The sequence below is a fragment of the Choristoneura fumiferana genome, chromosome 22 (assembly GCF_025370935.1).
Source record: "Choristoneura fumiferana chromosome 22, NRCan_CFum_1, whole genome shotgun sequence".
Taxonomy (NCBI): Eukaryota; Metazoa; Arthropoda; class Insecta; order Lepidoptera; family Tortricidae; genus Choristoneura; species Choristoneura fumiferana.
The window spans coordinates 3,519,809-3,540,242 of record NC_133493.1 but is presented as its reverse complement, the minus strand read 5'-3'; the positions used below and the strand labels follow the sequence as shown (position 1 = coordinate 3,540,242).

At 37.8% G+C, this 20,434-nt stretch overlaps 1 protein-coding gene across 1 annotated transcript in view; it reads left to right on the top strand.

Annotated features, from left to right (window-relative positions):
* Nucleotides 1-20,434, top strand: part of LOC141440176 (cell adhesion molecule Dscam1-like) — a 267,224-nt gene that overhangs the window by 45,251 nt on the left and 201,539 nt on the right. The window contains exon 4 of the mRNA XM_074104637.1: nucleotides 7,380-7,428. Coding sequence (XP_073960738.1) covers nucleotides 7,380-7,428 — 49 coding nt within the window. The remainder of the gene's footprint in view (nucleotides 1-7,379; nucleotides 7,429-20,434) is intronic.

Here is a 20,434-nt window from a genome sequence, read left to right as displayed (position 1 = left end):
TTGTTACTCTTTCCCGCATTAAACCACCGAACGGATTTGCATGAAATTTGGCATATATACTTTGGATTAACATGTAATAATTAATAGGCTACTTTTAATCCCGAAATAATGCATAGTTTCTGTGGGATCAAAAAAGTTTTAAACTGCATACTAATTCTGCGCGAGTTAAGGCGCGGTTGCTAGTTAGTAAAGCTAGTTTGTTATAAATAGAAAATAGTCAAATACCGTTATTGAATGAAGATAATTTTTGACTTTAATGCTTAATGCGATCCTCGCAGGTTCGCATAACATCAAATCCGCAATCAACCTCAATTTTCAAAACACACTGCATTAATCTCTTAAAGTTCATTAGTAGATTGGGCTCATATAAATATTTAGTAGTACTCTACTACATTGCGGCCTCCTGAATTATTTATTGAGACTTGGTAGGTGAGCCTGACCTGTATCTGGCAATGGAATACGGAGCAGGGGAAATGATATAACATCCTGGGAAAATGGAGCAACCAGTACGTTAATTTAGCGGAGTCTCAGGTCAGGTGTAACATATGTGACAGGGATGAGGAAAAAGGGTTATTGACGCTTATTTCAGTTGATATGTGGCGTTGCTGTTCGATTTCGAATAACAGGGTGGCTCATTTAGATGGTAATCCATCATTTTACCGAAAATTGTTTCATCGATTATCCCTTCGCATGACACTATTCGCAGAATCAATTATAGAACTTCGTTTCATCGCTCATACAATTGCTCGAATTACCTTTTACACAAGAATCAACTCATCGAATTTTACTTCATCATTTTATTTGTATATAGACATAGTCGTTCATCGAATCGTCTTTACTATAATTTTGGTTCATCGTAAGTTTTAGTTCCTAAAATTCTTAAAACACAGAAAATCCTTTTACCAGTGTATACTTGATAATACGTTTCTATGTAATCAAATACATGAAATCATCGAAACACTAATTTTATATTAGATGGTATAATATCTTGCATGCCAAATGCAAAAAAAAAACATTTGATTTGTGCGAGCAAGACGGTTGGAGCAGCTGCGACTCGGATAGATTAGGTTCAGAAGGCTAAGGCGGGAGCAAAGCCCCCCCCCCTCCCCCACCTTAGCCTTCGATGTTAGGTATTTTTTTATAGCAGCTCGGATAATATTGCTTCACAAAATGATCTTTGCTGTTGGATTCTTCAATAGAGAGTAATGTGTATTAACTTACGACTGACCGCAATATATTCTAAACGTGCTGCAATAATAACAAATGCATCGTTCGATTTCGATCCCGAACTGAATGAAGAAGTTTTTTTAAATGTATGAATGCAGTTTTTCTTGTACTAAAATCGATGACATGGTGACATAAGAACAGATCCTCGTATGCCTTGTAGTGTCAGACTTTCCCATACTGACCAATCTAAATAGGCCACCCTGTAATTAAAGTTATGTTTACTACGTGTAAGGCCTAGTTTACACCGCGAGCGTAGCGGACTCATTAATGACTTGGTTTATAACTTACATTGCCCTTAGGCACTTGTCTCACCGCCAGCGAGGAAACGATTGGCTATCGACTATTTTCTCGCTCAAGAATCGAACAAATGATATAAGATCCTGTGTGAGTAAAAGAGACATATATTAATAGTTGATCGCTGGCTGTTCACACTGTCGGCGAGAACTCGCTCTTACATCTTTTGTCGCGCGACAAGAGCTATAAACTCGCTGAGCTATAGATACTCGCTCAGCGATGTCAGCTTGGCGGCCGCCCCGCACGAGCGAGTCGAGTGGAGCGAGTAATCGCCCGTCGCGCACGCGAACACTCGCTTACAGCCGAGCGACAAACTACACTCGCTTCTCGCTGCTCGCCCACTCGTTTCTAGTTACTCGCTCTACTCGCTTAAGTGCTCGCGACAAGTGCCTATGTTTGACAAACATCCAAGCTTTCGGAGACAGCACGTCATGAATGAGTACAGATATTCAACGGTTAGCGCAGCGCGCGGTTGATTATGATTGGTCGATCCCTCCGTGCGACGTACCAGACCGGTTGACCTGCCGTAGCGCACTCAGACGGAGCCGGGGGCAAGATGCGGTCTGCGCTAGCTAGAGACTGAACGCTTAAGGTAGGCGTCCACTGATCCGCATCGTACGCTTCGGACGTATCGGATTTGTTGCTTTGTATAGAAATGTGCGATGCCGTACGATGCGGACAGATGGACGCACTTATATGAGTTTCTATACAAAGAATACTATGATCCGTTGCGTGCGATGCGTCCGATGCGTACGATACCGACAAGTGGACGCTTACCTTTAGACCGACTTCGGAACTGTCCACGTTACCTTATACCTACTGATAGTGTTTGCTGATTAAAAGTGTTGATTTGATTAAATTTGTCGTCTTGCTCAATCTCCGGATATTGCCCATTACGATGTTAGATGAAAAAGCTATCCCTGACTGTATCTGTACTACCCTCCTAGGAAAACTTCTCCGACAAAATATTCATCCATACAAACTTTCGTGTTTATTAAATAAAAAATAAATAAACATAAGTAAATTCTGCCTGTTTGCTTGTTTTTTTTTGTTACCTCATCGGTTCGGAATACAGATAGCTCGAGTCCTCGGGAAGGACATAAGGATAGTTTTTATCCCGGAAAATTTGCATAATTCCCGCGGGATAGCGATGAGCGAATACTACGCAGACGGAGTCGCGGACAACAGGCTAGTATTTCATATGTTGAAAACCATTCGTTTAGGCTAGAGAGAGAATAAAAGAAATATACTTACATACATAAATACATACGCTTGAACGAGAAATTCATGGTCGGTCGGTCGAGACACGAGATATGGTCGGACCTACTTTGGACAGATAAATCAATACTCAAGAAACTTACCCACCATGTTTAAAGCAGCAGATAACGAAACCGCAAATCACTTCACCTAACTTACCAAAAATAACCATGCAATTAACGAAGATATTTCCAACATGCTCTCGTCAAACATCGCCATGTTTGTCGAAGCCAAATAACTTGTAACGCAAATATTTGTACAAATACCTGCTCGTAATATGCCCGCGGCGTTGTTGTGTTAAGGTCGCAGCGCTGGATACAAATGGTTGATTGGTTGCCGCAAACAATGCGGCACCTGAGATTCGCACTAATGGATACGGTGGATTAACACCATTGTTTATTTCTATCCGCTGTGCCAACAAGCGGAAGATAAGTGAGTACCTATTGCCGGAAACCCTTCACGATGGGTCTTACAATTTGAAGACGTTAGATGTTTGTACCGCTAAACGTAAAAGGGTATTATTTGAAAGGAAGGAAACTATTTACGATGAAATATGTCAAAAATAAAAATATAATAATATGTTTATTAATAATGCTACTAGAAAAAAAAATACATTAACTTGTAGTTAACAACATCAGGTACATAACTTAATGTTGAAGTAAACTTATAGCTAGCCGAAAGGGCTGGCAACTCAGCAATGCTGAGGTACTGAACCACAGCGCTAAATGTAGGAGTGAAAGATCTTTGTTCAGCAGTGGTGGATGATGACTACAGAAACTTAATGGTGCTGTTTTTTTTCTGTCCTTGCGTATTGTGAATCAAATAACTAACTTCGTTCATTGCTTGTTCGTTACTTGTAGGTTAAGTTCTAGCACAGAATAAGTAATAGTATAAGTGGTAGTGGTTCTAGGTAGAAATCTGGCCACAATTAACGATAATAGTTAACTCGTAGGTAGTGAAAATAACTTGTTATATTATGTTATGTATGTTGTTGCGTTAGTGGTTTACTTTAAAAGTATTGGTACTATGGGCTATGAAAAATTATTACATGTTGTAACAATTTATTTATTTGCCAAAGACCGTGCGGAGTGGCGATCACTCCACAAAAGTAGTAAGTAAAATGAAGTATATTACTTATGCAAATCAATATACAACCTGAACGTACTTATCGAAAAAAATGTTTTGGTATAGAGGTATCTTTTGGACAGATAACAAGAACTTAATTAACGACAGTCTACTGGAATGTTAACGATATCCAATGCGTCCGTCAATAACTTTTAGGTTAAAAATCGTTACTCGAAATTTTAACTTCGTTAATTATCGATTAACGATTTAACGGTTATTTGTCAAGCTTTGGCAATTGCCGGTTAAAAACAGACAACGCTGGCATCAAACTCGTAAGCATCAACGGAGTCTCAACTTTCTCCCCCCCTTGGGACGTTCTTTGATGTTGTCCCGAGTTACGAAGAAACATATTTCTCCCGATGTCAACATTATTCTTTCTTGCCGAATATTTTATTATTTCATGCCTCATTCAAATCGCTTTGTTCTGACGGTGATTCAATGGACGAATCAGTTTTATAGACTTTTAGTATTGTTTTTATCCGTCTGCGCGACGCAAACGAGGTAGGGGAGACCGGGGACAAAAGTAGTATTTGGCATTTGTGCTCCGGTTACTTGCTATCAATTATGTATTTGCTCAAATGAATATAGCTATATGAAACATTTCTTTACACTAATGAGATATGCGTACATTTTTATTAGAGTTCGATTTTTAGGGTTCCGGAGCCAAAATGGCAAAAACGGAACCCTTATAGTTTCGTCAAGTCCGTCTGTCTGTCCGTCCGTCCGTATGTCACAGGCATTTTACTCGAAAACTACAAGATGTACATCAATGAAATTTGGAGTACAGATGTCTTGTCAAAGCCGCTATTTATTTTTGTAGTTAAATTACAAAAAAAAATATTTACAGGGGCACTCCATAAACGTAACAGAAATTAAAAAAAAAATTTAACTCGCATCAACGTGTGGCACATAGTTCGACAGATCTTTTGAAAAGATAGTAAGGTTTCTCAAAAACTTTTTTGATTAAGTGAAGATTTCCGGAAATAATCGCTCCCAAAGTAGCAAAAATGGTGTGCCCCCCCTCTATCTTTTAAACCGTTTGTCCAAAAAATATGCACAAAATATGAAAAGGTAACGCTTAATAAATACTTTCAACGATAATTGGTTTCAACATGATCGGATATACCGTTTTTGAGTTATTGCCGAAAAACTGCGCTTGTCAACAAAAGGACGTAAGTGCCGTGAAGATACGCTCTTTTTTTAATAGATATTAAGACTGTAGTAAGTGTTTTAATTGTGTTATAACGCACAAAATATTACTTGATTTTTTTCGTAATGGCTACGGAACCCTATCATGGGCGTGTCCGACACGCTCTTGGCCGGTTTATTTATAGTTACAAGGCTTTGAAAAATAATTGACGATTGTTTCTTTTATTCTCTAGGGATAGGACGAAAGTAATATGCTTAGAATCAAAAGTAAAACCCATGAAACACCACTTCACTGAAGTGATCTGCATAACCTATGATCTCTTCTTTCTGTTTCATGTAAGTTTAGGTAGGTACTTTAATGTTTGGAATTTACAAAAAAAAAAAAACAAAAAAAAATCAAAATCATTTATTCAGTAAATAGGCCGCAATGGCACTTTTACACGTCATTTTTAAAACTACCAGCGCTTTCGGAAAGACCATCATTGCCAAGAAGAATGCGCCGCAAGAAACTTGGCAGAAAGTCATTTTTTCAACATAAAATAATTACAAATAAAATACTTAAAAACTACAGTACCTATACAATGAAATAAAAGAAAATACAAAATAATAATAATAATAATACAGGGATGTATGGGGTCCCTTAGTTACACAACTAAACTCTAACTATAATCTACGTTCAGTGGAAGTGTAGACTGCTTCCACCGTCATAAATTAAAAAAAAAAATTATAATAATAATAATTTAATTCTGAAATTTACATTTCAGGTCAAGTAACCATTAAACTTTTGGATTCCGAAGGCAAGCTCACGTCTGCCGCCCCCAAAGTTAGCTCACACGAACTCATGTCATGCTCTGAAAGCAGAGCGGTACCGAGTGCATGGTATTGCTTCCGTTCCCATAAGCTCTATGGGATCGTCTTGGGAGCTTCGACGTCGCGGGCCTGTGACTAGAAATTAAACTAAAAATATACACGTTTAAAATCCATAAGCTTAACAATATACAGCCTTAAATATAGCAAGGGGATGTATAAAGTCCCTGAGTTAATAATAAAATTACTATATAGCAAGGGGATGTAGAAAGTCCCTGAGTTAACAATAAATAAAATTCCTAATCTAAATAATTCAGAGATGTATATAGTCTCTGAATGTCAAAGTAAACTAATTTAATTAACCAAATTATACAATCTTCAGAGGTGTAAAAAGCCTCCAATGTCAAAAACTTAAAATAATTATTAAATAAAGAAATGGAGATGTATAAGGTCTCCAAATGTCAAACCAATAAATATTTTTAAATTAAATTCTGCAACGTGGACAACGGCAACAGAACCAGAAACTAGACACGAAATGCGCCGGGACACTGCCAAGTCACACTTCACAACACTTATTTATACACCGACATAAACACACACACATACACAAACACGAATACATCACATCACACATCAACATCCTAATTTTCATCGGCTTTCAGTTTAGGCCATGTCGCATCATCACATAAGTACTCCTCAACTTTATAGTAAGCTTTCTTCAGAAGTGCACTCTTTATGTATTCTTTAAAAGAGTTGTGTGGCAATTTCCATGCTTCTACAGGAACTTTATTGTAAAATCTCACACAGTTTCCCACAAAAGATTTGCTTACTTTCCGTAAACGGAATTTTGGAACGGCAAGCTTGTGCTTATTACGAGTATTGATATCATGTACGTCTGACACTTTTTTAAAGGACTCGATATTCTTGTGTGTATACAATATCACATCATGTATATACTGTGAAGCTACTGTGAGGATGTTTATCTCCTTGAAGCGTTCTCTTAGTGAATCTCGGGAGCCAAGTTGTAGATAGACCGGACTGCCCTCTTCTGTAGAATGAAGATAGTTTCTATGTCGGCTGCCTTGCCCCAAATCAGCATACCATAGGACATTATGCTGTGAACATTAACAAACGGACAACAAAGTAATCCTTTAAGGGTTCCGTTTTTAGGGTTTCGTAGCCAAAATGGCAAATACGGAACCCTTATAAAATTAAATAATTAAGTGATTGATCGATTGAACTATGCCGACAAAATAGTACAATAAAAAAAAATTAAAAAATGTTTTTAGAGTAGGTACCTCCCATTGACTTAGTGTGGGTTTGTTTTATTTTTCACATCCAAGCTTGTAGTGTATCGTTGGATAGGTCTTTTAAAACCATTACGGGGTTGCTAAGACGATTTTTCGATTCAGTATCCAACTTAAAAGTTCAAATTTTCATTAGAATAGAGCGTCCTTCGACACGCTCTTGGCCAGTTTTTCAAAAACATGTTTGAAGTAAATTTTTGTATTTTGTTTCAGATTCGTCCTCATTGCAAGATGCTGAGTTGACGTCACCACGTCAACAGAGGTGAGTTATAAAATATGATTATGATATTATTTTTTATTTTTTTTTTATGATATTATGATTTTTTTATTGTATAGTTCTAAATTTTCGTTTTATTTGGTGTGTTTCTGTTATGTTCAGGGTTTTTAATGTGGCAATAAATGTCTTTTTTTTTATTGCCTACGAACAATAACCTAAGCAAGTTACAGTGCTTTCATTCTAGCATGGTGTGGGTGACACTTGATGCACCGTTTCGTTTTATTCACAAAAAGTTGCTGCGGTCTAAATATAAGGTGTTAGAAAATTAGGTGCGGATATTTTCAGGGTATGTAATTAATAACCTAAGAATCAGTTATAAATTATTTAAGTATTGTGTGGTTATTTTTTGTTTTATACAAAAATATCATTCCGTCCAAAATTAATTATTGCATTAACATTAACTGTATTTTTGTTATTTAATTTAATATAAGTATATTTCAGTTGTAGCCTGATTATGACTGGCGTAAAATATTTGAAATATGTTACCACAAAAACATTTCATGTTATATGTTGCCAGGACGAGACCATGTAGCTCACACTGTCAAAAAGTAATCAGATCTCTTGTAGAGCCAAGTTTCTAACTCTACGTGCCCAGCTCTAAATCTATAAGCCCTAATTTTACACTAATGTTGCGACGAAATACTACAGCAGTAGCTCGTAGCGAGTAGTACGTAGCGCGTAGCAGCGTTTTCCCGCTATTAATTTCGTAGGCGTGCAAACCGTGGACTAAACTGGCGAGTCGGCCTCACGAACCTTTCGTCATATGGGCTTGAACTTAAAAATCTCTTCTCTTTTAAACCATTTCCGTGCGGAAATGTAGACCTCACCCCACATGTCACCCGCACCATGCTAGAATGAAAACGCTATAGAGAAGTGAAAAAAAATATCATTTCAAAGTTCAATATCTCCAAGTGGCTACATCAATTTTTATAATTTTGACCGCTTTGTGTGTCTGTCCGGGCACCGTAGCTCTTAAACGGATAGACCGATTTGAATGCGGTTTTTTATAAAGCAGGTTTTCTAGCAGTCCTTAGACATGTTTCATCATAATCGGTTTAGCCGTTTTGAGATATAGAATTGTGAAATGACAAAGTCGGGGGTTTTCCAATTTTTACTTAGGTCTACATCACACAAAGGTTGAGTAAACGTCGTATAAAGGTTTTAGCGGTGACTACCCGTTGTATAAAATTAACTAGCTGTTGATGTAAAGGTTTACATAACCATTTTATATAGGCGTTATAGTCAGGTGCTATAAAACCTCAAATGTAGACAGCACAGAGCAATTACTGTATAAAAGTGCTTGAAATCACTACTATCCGAGAGTTTACTGTTTCCTTTTTCGGCTTATGTCATACTAAATAACATTAGATGACAATAGTACTAGAAATTCTAAGGAAACTCATTCACATATAGCAGTGTATGTCGAGCCCCTAGTAATATCGTTGAGTGCTTGCCTTACCCTCCTACTTACTTAGATATATGTATGTTAGGAACTCTTCCATAAAACAGTAACATAGTTGTAGCAATATAAACATTTATGTTATTTTAAATTACATAGGTATTAGGGGCCATCTTTTTGGGGGAAGAGGTCAGACGGTTTGTTACACAGGAACAAAAGAATTGCAAATTTCATAGCAATACATGTGACAAGAGGGGGGGCGGGGTGCAAAAAATGGTCAATATTGATGTAACGTAGGAGTTTTGCAGGGCTGTGTGAAAAAAACTGTATTTTTGTAAAAGAATGTCAAATTAATTATCTTCATTCATTAATTCATTCGTTCATTCATTCATTCGTTCATACATTCATTCATTCGTTCTTTCATTCATTAATTTTGGTAATAACAAACACATTTAACATGAACGTGATGTGAGCCTTAGGTATATAATATATGTATAATGCTAGCTGATGCTCGCGACTTCGTCTGCGAGAAGAATTTGTGGAGCGATGCATTTTTTCGAAATGCCATATAGCCTTTTAAATGCGAATGTTTGTAAGTCTGTTTGTTTGTTTGTTACGTCTTCACGTCTAAACCGCTGAACCGATTTAGATGAAACTCGGTAAATGGATAGTTTGAGTTCTGGAGAAGGACTTAGGATAGTTTTTATCCCGAAAAATTGCATAGATCCCGCGGGATAGCGATAAATAAAATTCTATGTGGACGTAGTCGCTGGCAAGAGCTAGTAAAAACTATATCTTATGTCTATGGCCCATTGTTGTCTTTACTTTCGTTGTTTACCTTGTTTTTTTTTACTAGAATTATGCTGGTATTGCTTTATTTATGAACATAGACATAGTAATACTAGCGTAATCGTTTGTTCTACAAACATTCTCAGATTCTGTATGTTTTCTATTATTATATAAGATTACGCTCTCGTGTTACTCTGTGTCCTTGTGAGCCCTAAAGCTGTGTTCACAGAAAATAAACTTGCTTGAAACCGCTGCGGTTTTTTTGCTAATCAATCAAAATGCCAGGAGAATAAATAAGTATATTAAATGAAAGCTATTAATTAGCCCATTCCAAATACTAATATACAACAACCACTGCAAACAACAAGTATCTCAAAGTTTTTCAATTGTATTTTGTATGTCGCAGGTAGGTAGGGAAAGAGAGAGAGGGACAAACATTATTTTCTTTTTTTTTTTAAGTAGGTAGCATTATTTACCTATCTTCAGTTCACAGATTATAATCTGTGCTTCAGTTCTTCTTAAATTGAAATAATCGGCTTTTCCAACAGTCACCGGTGTGGCCAGTGTAACGACGTTATGACAATAATAAGTATAATGTTATATTTAATACTTTTAAGCTGCCGTTTTCAGAAATGTCAAAAAAGGAATAAATAATATAAATAAATAAAATAAAAGACCTGAATTCCCTAAAAAAGTTTTCATTATAATTGACAGGGATATTTGGAAATAATTCCGATCCGCATTAGCGATCCCTTCAAATAGCGAACCTACTGTGTTAAAAATAAAGTTGTGTTAAATACTTGTGATGTATACATATCATTTAATAATATTGTAAATCTGTTTAAAAAATATATATATACCTCGTTGAGTTTCTTGCCGGATTCTTCTCAGCAGAGGTTTTTCCGAACCGGTGGTAGATTTTTTTTGACATTCATAAGTGCTTGTTATAACCTAAATTGAATAAAGATATTTTGACTTAGACTTTGACTTTGATAAGAAAAAACACGCCTAGTAGTCTCAGAACTCTAAGTGATTTAAAGTTTAAAGTCGGGACACATTCGGTATTGTAACCGGCTCCGGAGTCACGATTTTTTAAACTTTAAGTTACTTAACAGAACTCTTGGACTTATTTTTTTCGTTTCAGTTTTTAGGCAGTCCGGTTCTTGATGTTTTATTTTACATAGGTACGTCCAACTTGTCACAAAATAATTCAGATAGTTTCATCATGGTGATAATGACAAGAAGTCTAAAAATGGACAAAATTGGTGTAACTTAATTTATGAGTGGCTCTCTATTTTTTGATTAAAGTAATAACGATTTACCGAAAGGTTGTAACGACCATTCAAAAATTCAAAAATTTCGAATCTTTGATGGTGCGCGATAAATCGCAGCGATTTCTGCAAGCTTCTATCCATTATGAATACACCTTTAGTAATATCGTGAGTGCCCTCTTACCCTCTGCTCCCTAAGGTAACGGGAATATGCGAAATATGGACCCGAGGTAGCTGACTAATACAAATGCATGAAAAAAAAACTAGCAATATAAATAGTTAGTATTTGCCTTGTCAATAGTCATTAAGGCCATGAATTAAATAAGAATGAACTGAAACTCTTACTTTGCTCACCCGCGACCTTATGATAGCTACATTATATAAGAAATGTGTGTTCATGCAGTTCCTCCACCCCCACACTGTAAGAACACCCACAAATCACACAAACCCATCTATCACCACCACACCACCACACTGCACTGACGCGTTTCAAACTTAACCAGAGCTCATCTTCAGAACAACACAACCGTTCACCATGCTACCAGATGTTAGATGTTGAGCATTATAAAATATACACGCACAAAATTTCGCATTTAAATACTATTGTATGAGAGAGCGACTCGTAAAGGCACACATACAGCAGCAGTGCTTGCACTGTTGTGTTTCAGCGTCGAGAGTACGAGTAGGACAGCCGGTGAAATTACTGGCACGTGAGGTATCCCATCTTAGGCCTCTTGGTTGGCAACGCATCTGCAATACCAGGGGTATTGCAGATTTTTATGGGCGCTGGTGATCTCTTACCATCAGGACACCCACTTGCTCGTTTGTCAACCAGTCCACCAGTAGAAATACAGGGCCGGGTCTTCTCATGAGGCCATAAGTCAAACTATCAGGCTGCCATGACTTTCTAGGCTATAATAATTAACCTAAGGGCCTGTTTCACACTAATTGGTAAATTCTGCGGACGTCCACCAATGAGATGGACGGATGACCTGGTTAAAGCCGCGGGCTCACGGTGGATGTAGGCCGCTTCCAACCGAAGCAACTGGAGGTCTACGGGGAGGGTTATGTCCAAAAGTGGACGTCAGGAGGCTGCTGGAGGATAGTTCGGAGGAGAGCTTCGCGCGCAATACAAAAATCTGTTGTATCAATCCCCTTGCCACTCTGACATCTATAAGAGGAATGCCTGTAACATGTATCGTGCTGTATAATAACCTTCCTGACGAGTTGAAGGTGTTGTACAAAACGCTTAACACATTTAGTTTACCCAACTTCCCGGTAGATGGCGCTGTTCGCTCAGCAAACTAGCGAACGGCATTCTGCTGTAGATTATTGTAGTGTAAAATCTTTTTGTTTCTTTTTGATGATTTGTGTGGAGATTTATTTGGCTAGAATAAACATACGTCAGTTTATAATTAAGCTCGGTGTTAAATTCTTGCGTTGTATTGTGTGGTAGATTATTTAAAGTAAGGCTGACTGAATGGCTACATGATCACTGCTGCTATAATGTTAAGGACTTTTTTAATTTTAAATCATAATCATTGTAATTTTAAATTTGCATGTTGATTTTGTATATCGACTGAATACTGTACCTGATGATATCTACTTGTAAGACCTTATGCAAACGTATTCCAGCAAATAAAAAAATAATTTCATTTCATTTGCTATGATGAGGACTTATAAATTTTATGAGACAGATAAATGTGATGCCGTCCCTGTGTATTCGGATAAAATAAATAGAGATGGCATTACAGATATCTAGACCCTTAAACTTTTTAACTCACATTCGTCGATTACATGCCGCGTAGCTAATTAATTAAATTAAATTAAAAAACATTTATTGCAGACCAGGATCCATAGTTTGTTAATAATACTACTAATAATGTGTAATTCCGCGTAACCTACAAAAAGTAGCTGAAATTTCACGGCTGATATATAAACATAAAGAGATTTAATTTTAAAGCTCTCCTGTAAAATACCTGATATGAAAAAATAAATGATCACACACATTGTGACTTGTTGTAGTGCATAGAATTGACAAGGGAGGGACTTGAGTAATTTTTGAAACCTGCAACAGAGCGGTGCAGCATCTGAAGCGGCTGAAAAGGCAAAATTATCCAAGTATATAGAGGTCTAGGCACCGAATATGACTTTGTCCCATTCGGTGTCGAGACCCTTTAAAGAAATTTCTAAAAGGTTAGTAGACGTCATAGGTGACCGAAGAGCTGGCGGCTTCCTCGGACAAAGAATTAGCTTAGCTATTCAAAGAGGAAACGCTGCCAGCATCTTCGGGACCTTCCCTAAGGGGTAGAATAGAATAGAATAGAATAGATTTTAATGAATGATAATTATATGTATATTTTTAAATCTTGTTATGCTATTCTGTGTTGTGGATGAATAAAGTCATTTCTATTCTATTTCTATTCTATTCTATTCTACTTTTTTAATAAATTTTACTTAAGTACCTCATTTAATTTTAATGACCAAAAATGAATTCACAACCTTTTGTCCATCCAAATCACGGTATCACAGTAATTTTGTATTATAAATTAATACGTTATAGGTTTGATTTTTGTCACAATGTCGCGATGAAATTTCAAAACGTCAGAGCATCAGAGCCATAAAAGTTGCGGACGCTAGGTGGCGTCGATGTCGTGCACAGAGCCAATACAATATGTCTGTATTACTACGATACGTAGGAAGCGATCGTACACTCGTGTTTGCTTTGCATTTTATCTTGCGCTATGGGACGCCGGATAAAACTCGTAAGAGAGAGCCACTCAACAATATTGCTCTAGACGTCGCCGCAGTAAACGAAACAAAACAGTACCAAAGAAAATACTTATTCTGAGTCGCCATTTTTTTGTGTAACTGACACCTGCAGGCGGTAGGACCTTAGGTAGGTTTGCAGGTAGTAGGACCTTGTGCAAGGTCCGCCCGGAGTGCTACCACCATCTTGCTCGCTAATCCTGCCGTGAAGCAGCAGTATTTGCACTGTTGTGTTTCGGCGTGGAGAGTAAGACACCCGGTGAAATTACTGGCACTTGAGGTATCCCATCTTAGGCCTCTAGGTTGGCAACGCATCTGCATCATAGAAATTGCATCATTATTTAAAGTAAAATTTGTTTGATATTTTCAAGCTGTAATTAAAATGTCGCTGTATAAAAATTCACATCGTTAGTCCATCATGGCGTGTCTTACTACTTTAAATAAATGCATACGCTTTTTTGTCTTCTTTAGTAATAAAAAAAAGATTAGCAGTAGATTTGTAACAGCTACAAAACTACGCCGACGCCCACTCTTTACGCCATTCACATCCTACTAATATTCATCATCATCGTGTATCGTCAGCCAGAAAACATTTACTGTTGAACAAAGGCCTCCCCCTTAAAACGACAAACTCGCCACTTGAATCCACCGATTGCCCGCAACTCTCGCAATGTCGTCAGTCCACCCTAGTGGGAAGACTGCAAATGCTTCGTCTTCCGGTTCGTAGTTGCCACTTGAGAACCTTCCCCCAACGGTTATTGCTCTTCGAGCGATGATGTGCCCCGCCCATTGCCACTTCATTCATATTCTTCGAGCTACGTAGGTATAATATAAATGAGAAATTCTGTTGTTTTACTCAATCATGCTATAGCGACTGAAACAATTCAGATGAATTGGTATGGAGATAGTTTATGTCCCAGAGAAGCCCATAGGATAGTTTTTGTTCTGGAAAATTTTATAATTCCCACGGTACAGCGATAAATCAATCCTTTGCGCGTAGTCGCTGGTAGTAGCTAGTATTACAGATCGTAGCAGATTTAACTAAAAAAAGTACAATAAACAGAATTTAACACTGTAGCAAAAATGGAATTGTTATGTTACGAATATATCAACAGAATTAATGTACGTAGGTAGTATACACAACACAATATACACAGTTTTAAGGGTATATCCTTACTCTCGGCGGTCACTGATAGAAGAAAGAGACAGCTGGAGGAGGGCGATCTCTCCTCTACTACCGTCCTGACAGCTTCTTCGAATATTGCCAGCACGACATCTTTTTTTTCATGTAATAGGGGGAAAACGAGCAAACGGATCGCCTGATGGTAAGAGATTACCGTCGCCTACGGACACCTGCAACACCAGAAGAGCCACAAAAGTCACACAAGTTAATTTCATCAAATATCCGACACTAGTTTAAAATATTAGTTAGCATACTGTTACCACACTGTATACTATTAGTGGGTGCCCGCTGCAAACGCGATCCTTACTGAGGAATCCCATTTCAAAGGGTTTTTTACCAGTTTAGTGTAAGTACGGTCCCAATTGTTTGTATGATGACGGCGCCGAGCAACTACCAACTATATCGCCAAGCAATAAAGACGAAATTAGAATGACAAATGTTCGTACAAATTGAAGCATGCTGAACTAATAGTGTAATCGAATAATAGCAATTAGAGACGGTTGGATTAACTAGCTTTGAAATAGAGCTTTTATCCTAGATAAATATACCTACTGTGTAAAGATAAGTTCTATTAAATAAGTGAGGCTGTGGTGGCCTAGTGGTTCGACCTATGGCCTCTCAAGCAGAGGATCGTGGGTTCAAATATCTCGCACTCTGAGTTTTTGTAATTTATGTGCGAAATTACATTTGTAATAATTAATAAGTGAGGAAATCATCTTGAGGACACCTGCGCAAAACTGCGAAGCAATTTAATGGTGTGTGTGAAGTTCCTATCTGCAATAGGCTCGCGGGGAACTACGGTCCAAACCTGATTCTGAGAGACCTGTGCCCAGCAGTGGAACGTATTTATACAGGGTGGAATCATGATGAAGATGAATAAACTAAACTAAATAAATAAAAACCGACCAAGAGCGTGTCGGACACGCCCAAAATAAGGTTCCGTAGCCATTAGGAAAAATTAAGTAATATTTTTCTAAGAATTTCGTATTTTATACGGAATCTTCCAAGTTTAGGCTGCTATTTACTCTTGAACTACTAATAAATCTCAAGCAAACTTAGCCGTTATACTTTTCCTTGAAAGTTTGATATACTTACTACCATTCGAAATTTTTTCAAAATTTTCCACCCACTGATTTAGGTTTTAGAGGAGGGGACGCTCGATTTTAATGAAAATTTGCACTTTAAAGTTGATATTTTGCAAACAAATCACTGAATCGAAAAATTTATTTTAAAAGCCTATCCAACGATACCCCACACTACAAGGTTGGATGAGAAAAAAAAATCACCCCCACTTTACGTTTATGGGCGGTACACTAAAAAAGTTTATTTTTATTTTTATTATACCATTTTGTCGGCATAATTTACGCACATATTCGTGCAAAATTACAGCTTTCTAGCATTGATAGTCCCTGAGCAAAGCCGCGGACGGACAGACAGACAGACAGACATGGCGAAACTATAATGATTTCGTTTTTGCCATTATGGCTTCGGAACTCTATAAATAAAATAAAAATTGTCTTTTACAAGAAAACACTTGCTATGGGTTTACAAATATCTGTTGGTCTCACACTAGGCTAGACCTGAATCGTGGTGGCCGGATTCGATAAAAAAATAATTAAATAACAGTTTATTTATATGTGTAAATATTGTGTCAGATAGGTAACTACGAGTAAATAGGTACTGAGTAATTCTGAAGTCGTTATTAGGAAAAATCTTACCAATTTAGCAAATTATAGAAGCTTTTTAGTCAGAACAGATAATCGTTGGGGGAGAAAAGTCCGACCACGAACCGGAAGGCGAAGCGTTGGCAGGCCTGCCACTAAGTGGACTGACGAGATCGGGATAGTTGCGGGCAACCGGTAGATGCAAGTGGCGAGTTGTCGTTCATTGTGGTGTTCTAAGGGGGACGCCTTTGTTCAGCACTGGACGTCTTCCGGCTGATGATGATGACAATTGTGTTAATATATCGTAGTAGCATAGTCTGTTCGCTGAGAGATAAAAATCACAGAGTTTTTTTAACTGCTGACTCAAAAAGAGGGGTGTTATTTTAAGTTTGACGCCACCACTCTCTAACTTCAACCGCATATTAAGTAATTGAACTCTAACAGTCCTGTTAGCATCAATTCTTGGTCCCATAAAATATTTTAAACCCCATAAAACACGGGGCATTATCCGCCATCTTACGCGTTGTTTCACAAACAACGTCGTTTGCGTTACGTTTCGAGTGAATTTTATTACCCTTTACTTTGGAAGTTACTTCTGACAGCGTATAACACCGTATGCTTGTATTTTTCTTCCGACGATACGACACGACACTCACTTGTTCCTTATGATTGGTTTTTTGGAGTCTTTTTGTATTTTTTATTTCAACTCCAAATTTGTTACTTTTACGGGTATCCCGTGAAACCATATCGAAAAAGAAAAACCAGAAAAAGAGACCAGCGCTGGGAATCGAACCCAGGTCCTCAGCAATCCGTGCTGCGTGCTATAACCCCTACACCACCGCTGGACAGGAATCTAGACACGAATTTTTCCTATACATACATATCTCAGATTGCTTATTTCTACTACGCTACTTATGCAGCAGCACTAGCGACATCTATGTTCCGCTCTCATGGAGTGACGTCACACTCTTTCGGAACCAACCGCTCACCCAGACAAAAGATGTCGCTACTAAGCAATCAAATTATGATTGGTTTTTTGGAGTCTTTTTGTATTTTTTATTTCAACTCCAAATTTGTTACTTTTACGGGTATCCCGTGAAACCATATTGAAAACCGAAAGAAAGGTCCTAGATGATGATTTTACTTTATGCTCTAGAGCATAAAAAGTCATTTTATGTCCCCTAGATCCAGCATAAACACGACCTTTACGAGCATCAGAACTAATAAGGAGTGAAAAATAAATTTTCGTTGTCGTATCTGATCTGTATTCGGTTGCTGGCAATTCTTGCAATGTCGTCGGTCCACCTAGTGGGAGGCCTGCCAGAACACTGCGTTTAAAATTTTAAATCTTTTATCCAGGGTTTTTGGCTGTGCTCTGTCTGTCAATCAGTTCAGTCTGCTGCTAGTCAAAGTAATTTTCTAATTTATAGATATAAAAAACTAAATTTATTAAAGCTCTAGTCGTTATTCTTTCACAGAAAAAAGTAAAATCAACGCCGAATAACCTTGATGTTAATTTGGCAATCATAATGCTACCTCAAGGCATTTCAGACAGCCTTGTACCTTGAATTATCAAATTATGTGAATAAATGAGAAACGTAATTATATACCTTCGTAGCTAAAACGTTGGCGTTGAAATTAAAATCGAAGAGGGAAAGTTTTTCGACTAGCTAGTACCCGGGGCCTGTAATACGAGCAAATAATCAAAACATAGGTCGTAGTCTCAATTACTCTCCCACCGTGGGATCTTTTAGGGAAGGCTTGAGAAGAATGTGGCTTGCACCTTCTCCTTAAATATTTGAGAACATTCCTTTGTTTAATATGCTTATATATTATATGTATTATGGTCATATATATAGTAGTTTATTTATTTATATTGTAGTTTATGTATTATATTGTTTAAAGCACTGTATAGTAGCTTCCATTATTTTAACTCTTAAACTCACCCCTTGTCGGACCCTAACGTATTGCTCCTCTCCTCTCATCCACTCAAAGGTTGACTGGTAGAGATCCCTTAAAGGGATAAGTCCGCCTTTGTACAAGTATCTTAAAGTTTGTCAGTTGTATTTTGTTAATTTTCTTTGTACAATAAAGAGTTTACATACATACATACATACTCTGTTTTTTTTTGTAATGTCTCTGTACTGCTTTTGGTGATCAATAAAGAATATTTGTATTGTATTGTATTGTACTCGTTGAACCGAACAACTAATGTTCACCATCCCAGCCTATATACGTCCCACTGCTGGGCACAGGCCTCCTCTCAGAACAAGAAGGCTTGGGCCATAGTTCCCACGCGGGCCCAGTGCGGATTGGGAACTTCGCACGCACCATTGAATCGCTTCGCAGGTTTGTGCAGGTTTCCTCACGATGTTTTCCTTCACCGCAAAGCCCGTGGTAAATTTCAAATGTAATTCCGCACATGTATTTCGAAAAACTCAGAGGTGCGAGCCGGGGTTCGAACCCACGACCCTCTGCTTTAAAGGCGATAGGTCAAACCACTAGGCCACCACGGCTTCTAATGTTCAGCGACTTTTAAAAATAATGGAGTGTTTAGATTTTCTTTTTTTCGTACAAATTAAATACTGCAATCAATGTACGCCATCCTAGAACACAACTGACGTCGCCTGTCACGCTACAAACATCAACCGTTTTGCTTTACATTGCTTCTTCGAATAAATTTTAGTGTGTAATAAAAATTAAAAAACTAAGGCACTTGTCCCACCGCCGACGATGAGCGAGAAGCGAGTAGAGCGAGTAACTAGAAACGAGTGGGCGAGCAGCGAGAAGCGAGTGTAGTTTTGTCGCTCGGGTGTAAGCGAGTGTTCGCGTGCGACGGGCGATTACTCGCTCCACTCGACTCGCTCGTGCGGGGCGGCCGCCAATCTGACATCGCTGAGTATTATATAGCTCAGCGAGTTTTATAGCTCTTGTCGCTGCGACAAAAGATGTAAGAGCGAGTTCTCGCCGACAGTGTGAACAGCCAGCGATCAACTATTAATATATGTGTCTCTTTTACTCACACAGGATCTTATATCTTTTGTTCGTTTCTTGAGCGAGAAAATAGTCGATAGCCAATCGTTTCCTCGCTGGCGGTGAGACAAGTGCCTAATTATTTTTAAAAGTCGCTGAACTAATGTTGATCATCTTGACGAGTATGATTTATGTTTTAATTATTTGCTCATATTACAGGCCACACCCGGTATAACATTTTTTTACAGATTTTGTGAATAACGGAACGGTGTAGAAACGGGTTCCTATCGTGAAAATTCAAAACGCACGACTAGGTACAGTCGAGTTCATAAACTTGTGAGCAAAAATTTGATAAAAAATATCTGAACGCTTCTACGCCGTTGACAATAGTGTTCAGATATTTTTGATCAAATTTTTTGCTTCGAAGTTTATGAACTCGACTGTATTTCCGAATACTGCCGACGTGTCTATGAATTAACGTATTAATAAGTGTTGAGTGATATGTATGTTTTTGTACAGTTTATGCGCAACGTCTTTTCGTCCAAAGTGCCTTAATACGAAAACCTAACCAATGTGTAGATGACATTTAGATCCGAGACGTGATGCTTCACTTTAGGCCTTATAAGTTGCACAATGAGCTATGGAGAGAGCTATGCTCGGAGTTTCTTAAAAAAAGTTTCTTTTGAGGTCAATATCTCAAGAAAAGCTGAACCGATTATAATAAAACACGGCTAAGAACCACTACAAAGAATCTCGCTTTCAAGAAAAAAAACGCAACGAAATCGGTCTATCCGTTACTTATACAATGTTTTGGGGTCATATTTTTCCAACATTTTCAAAATTTGGATGGCCATCCGTCAGGAGGCATGCCAGTGGCAAGAATTTCCACTAAACGACGGTGCCGTTTGCATTTATTTTTTAAAGATGGCGGATGCCGACCGAA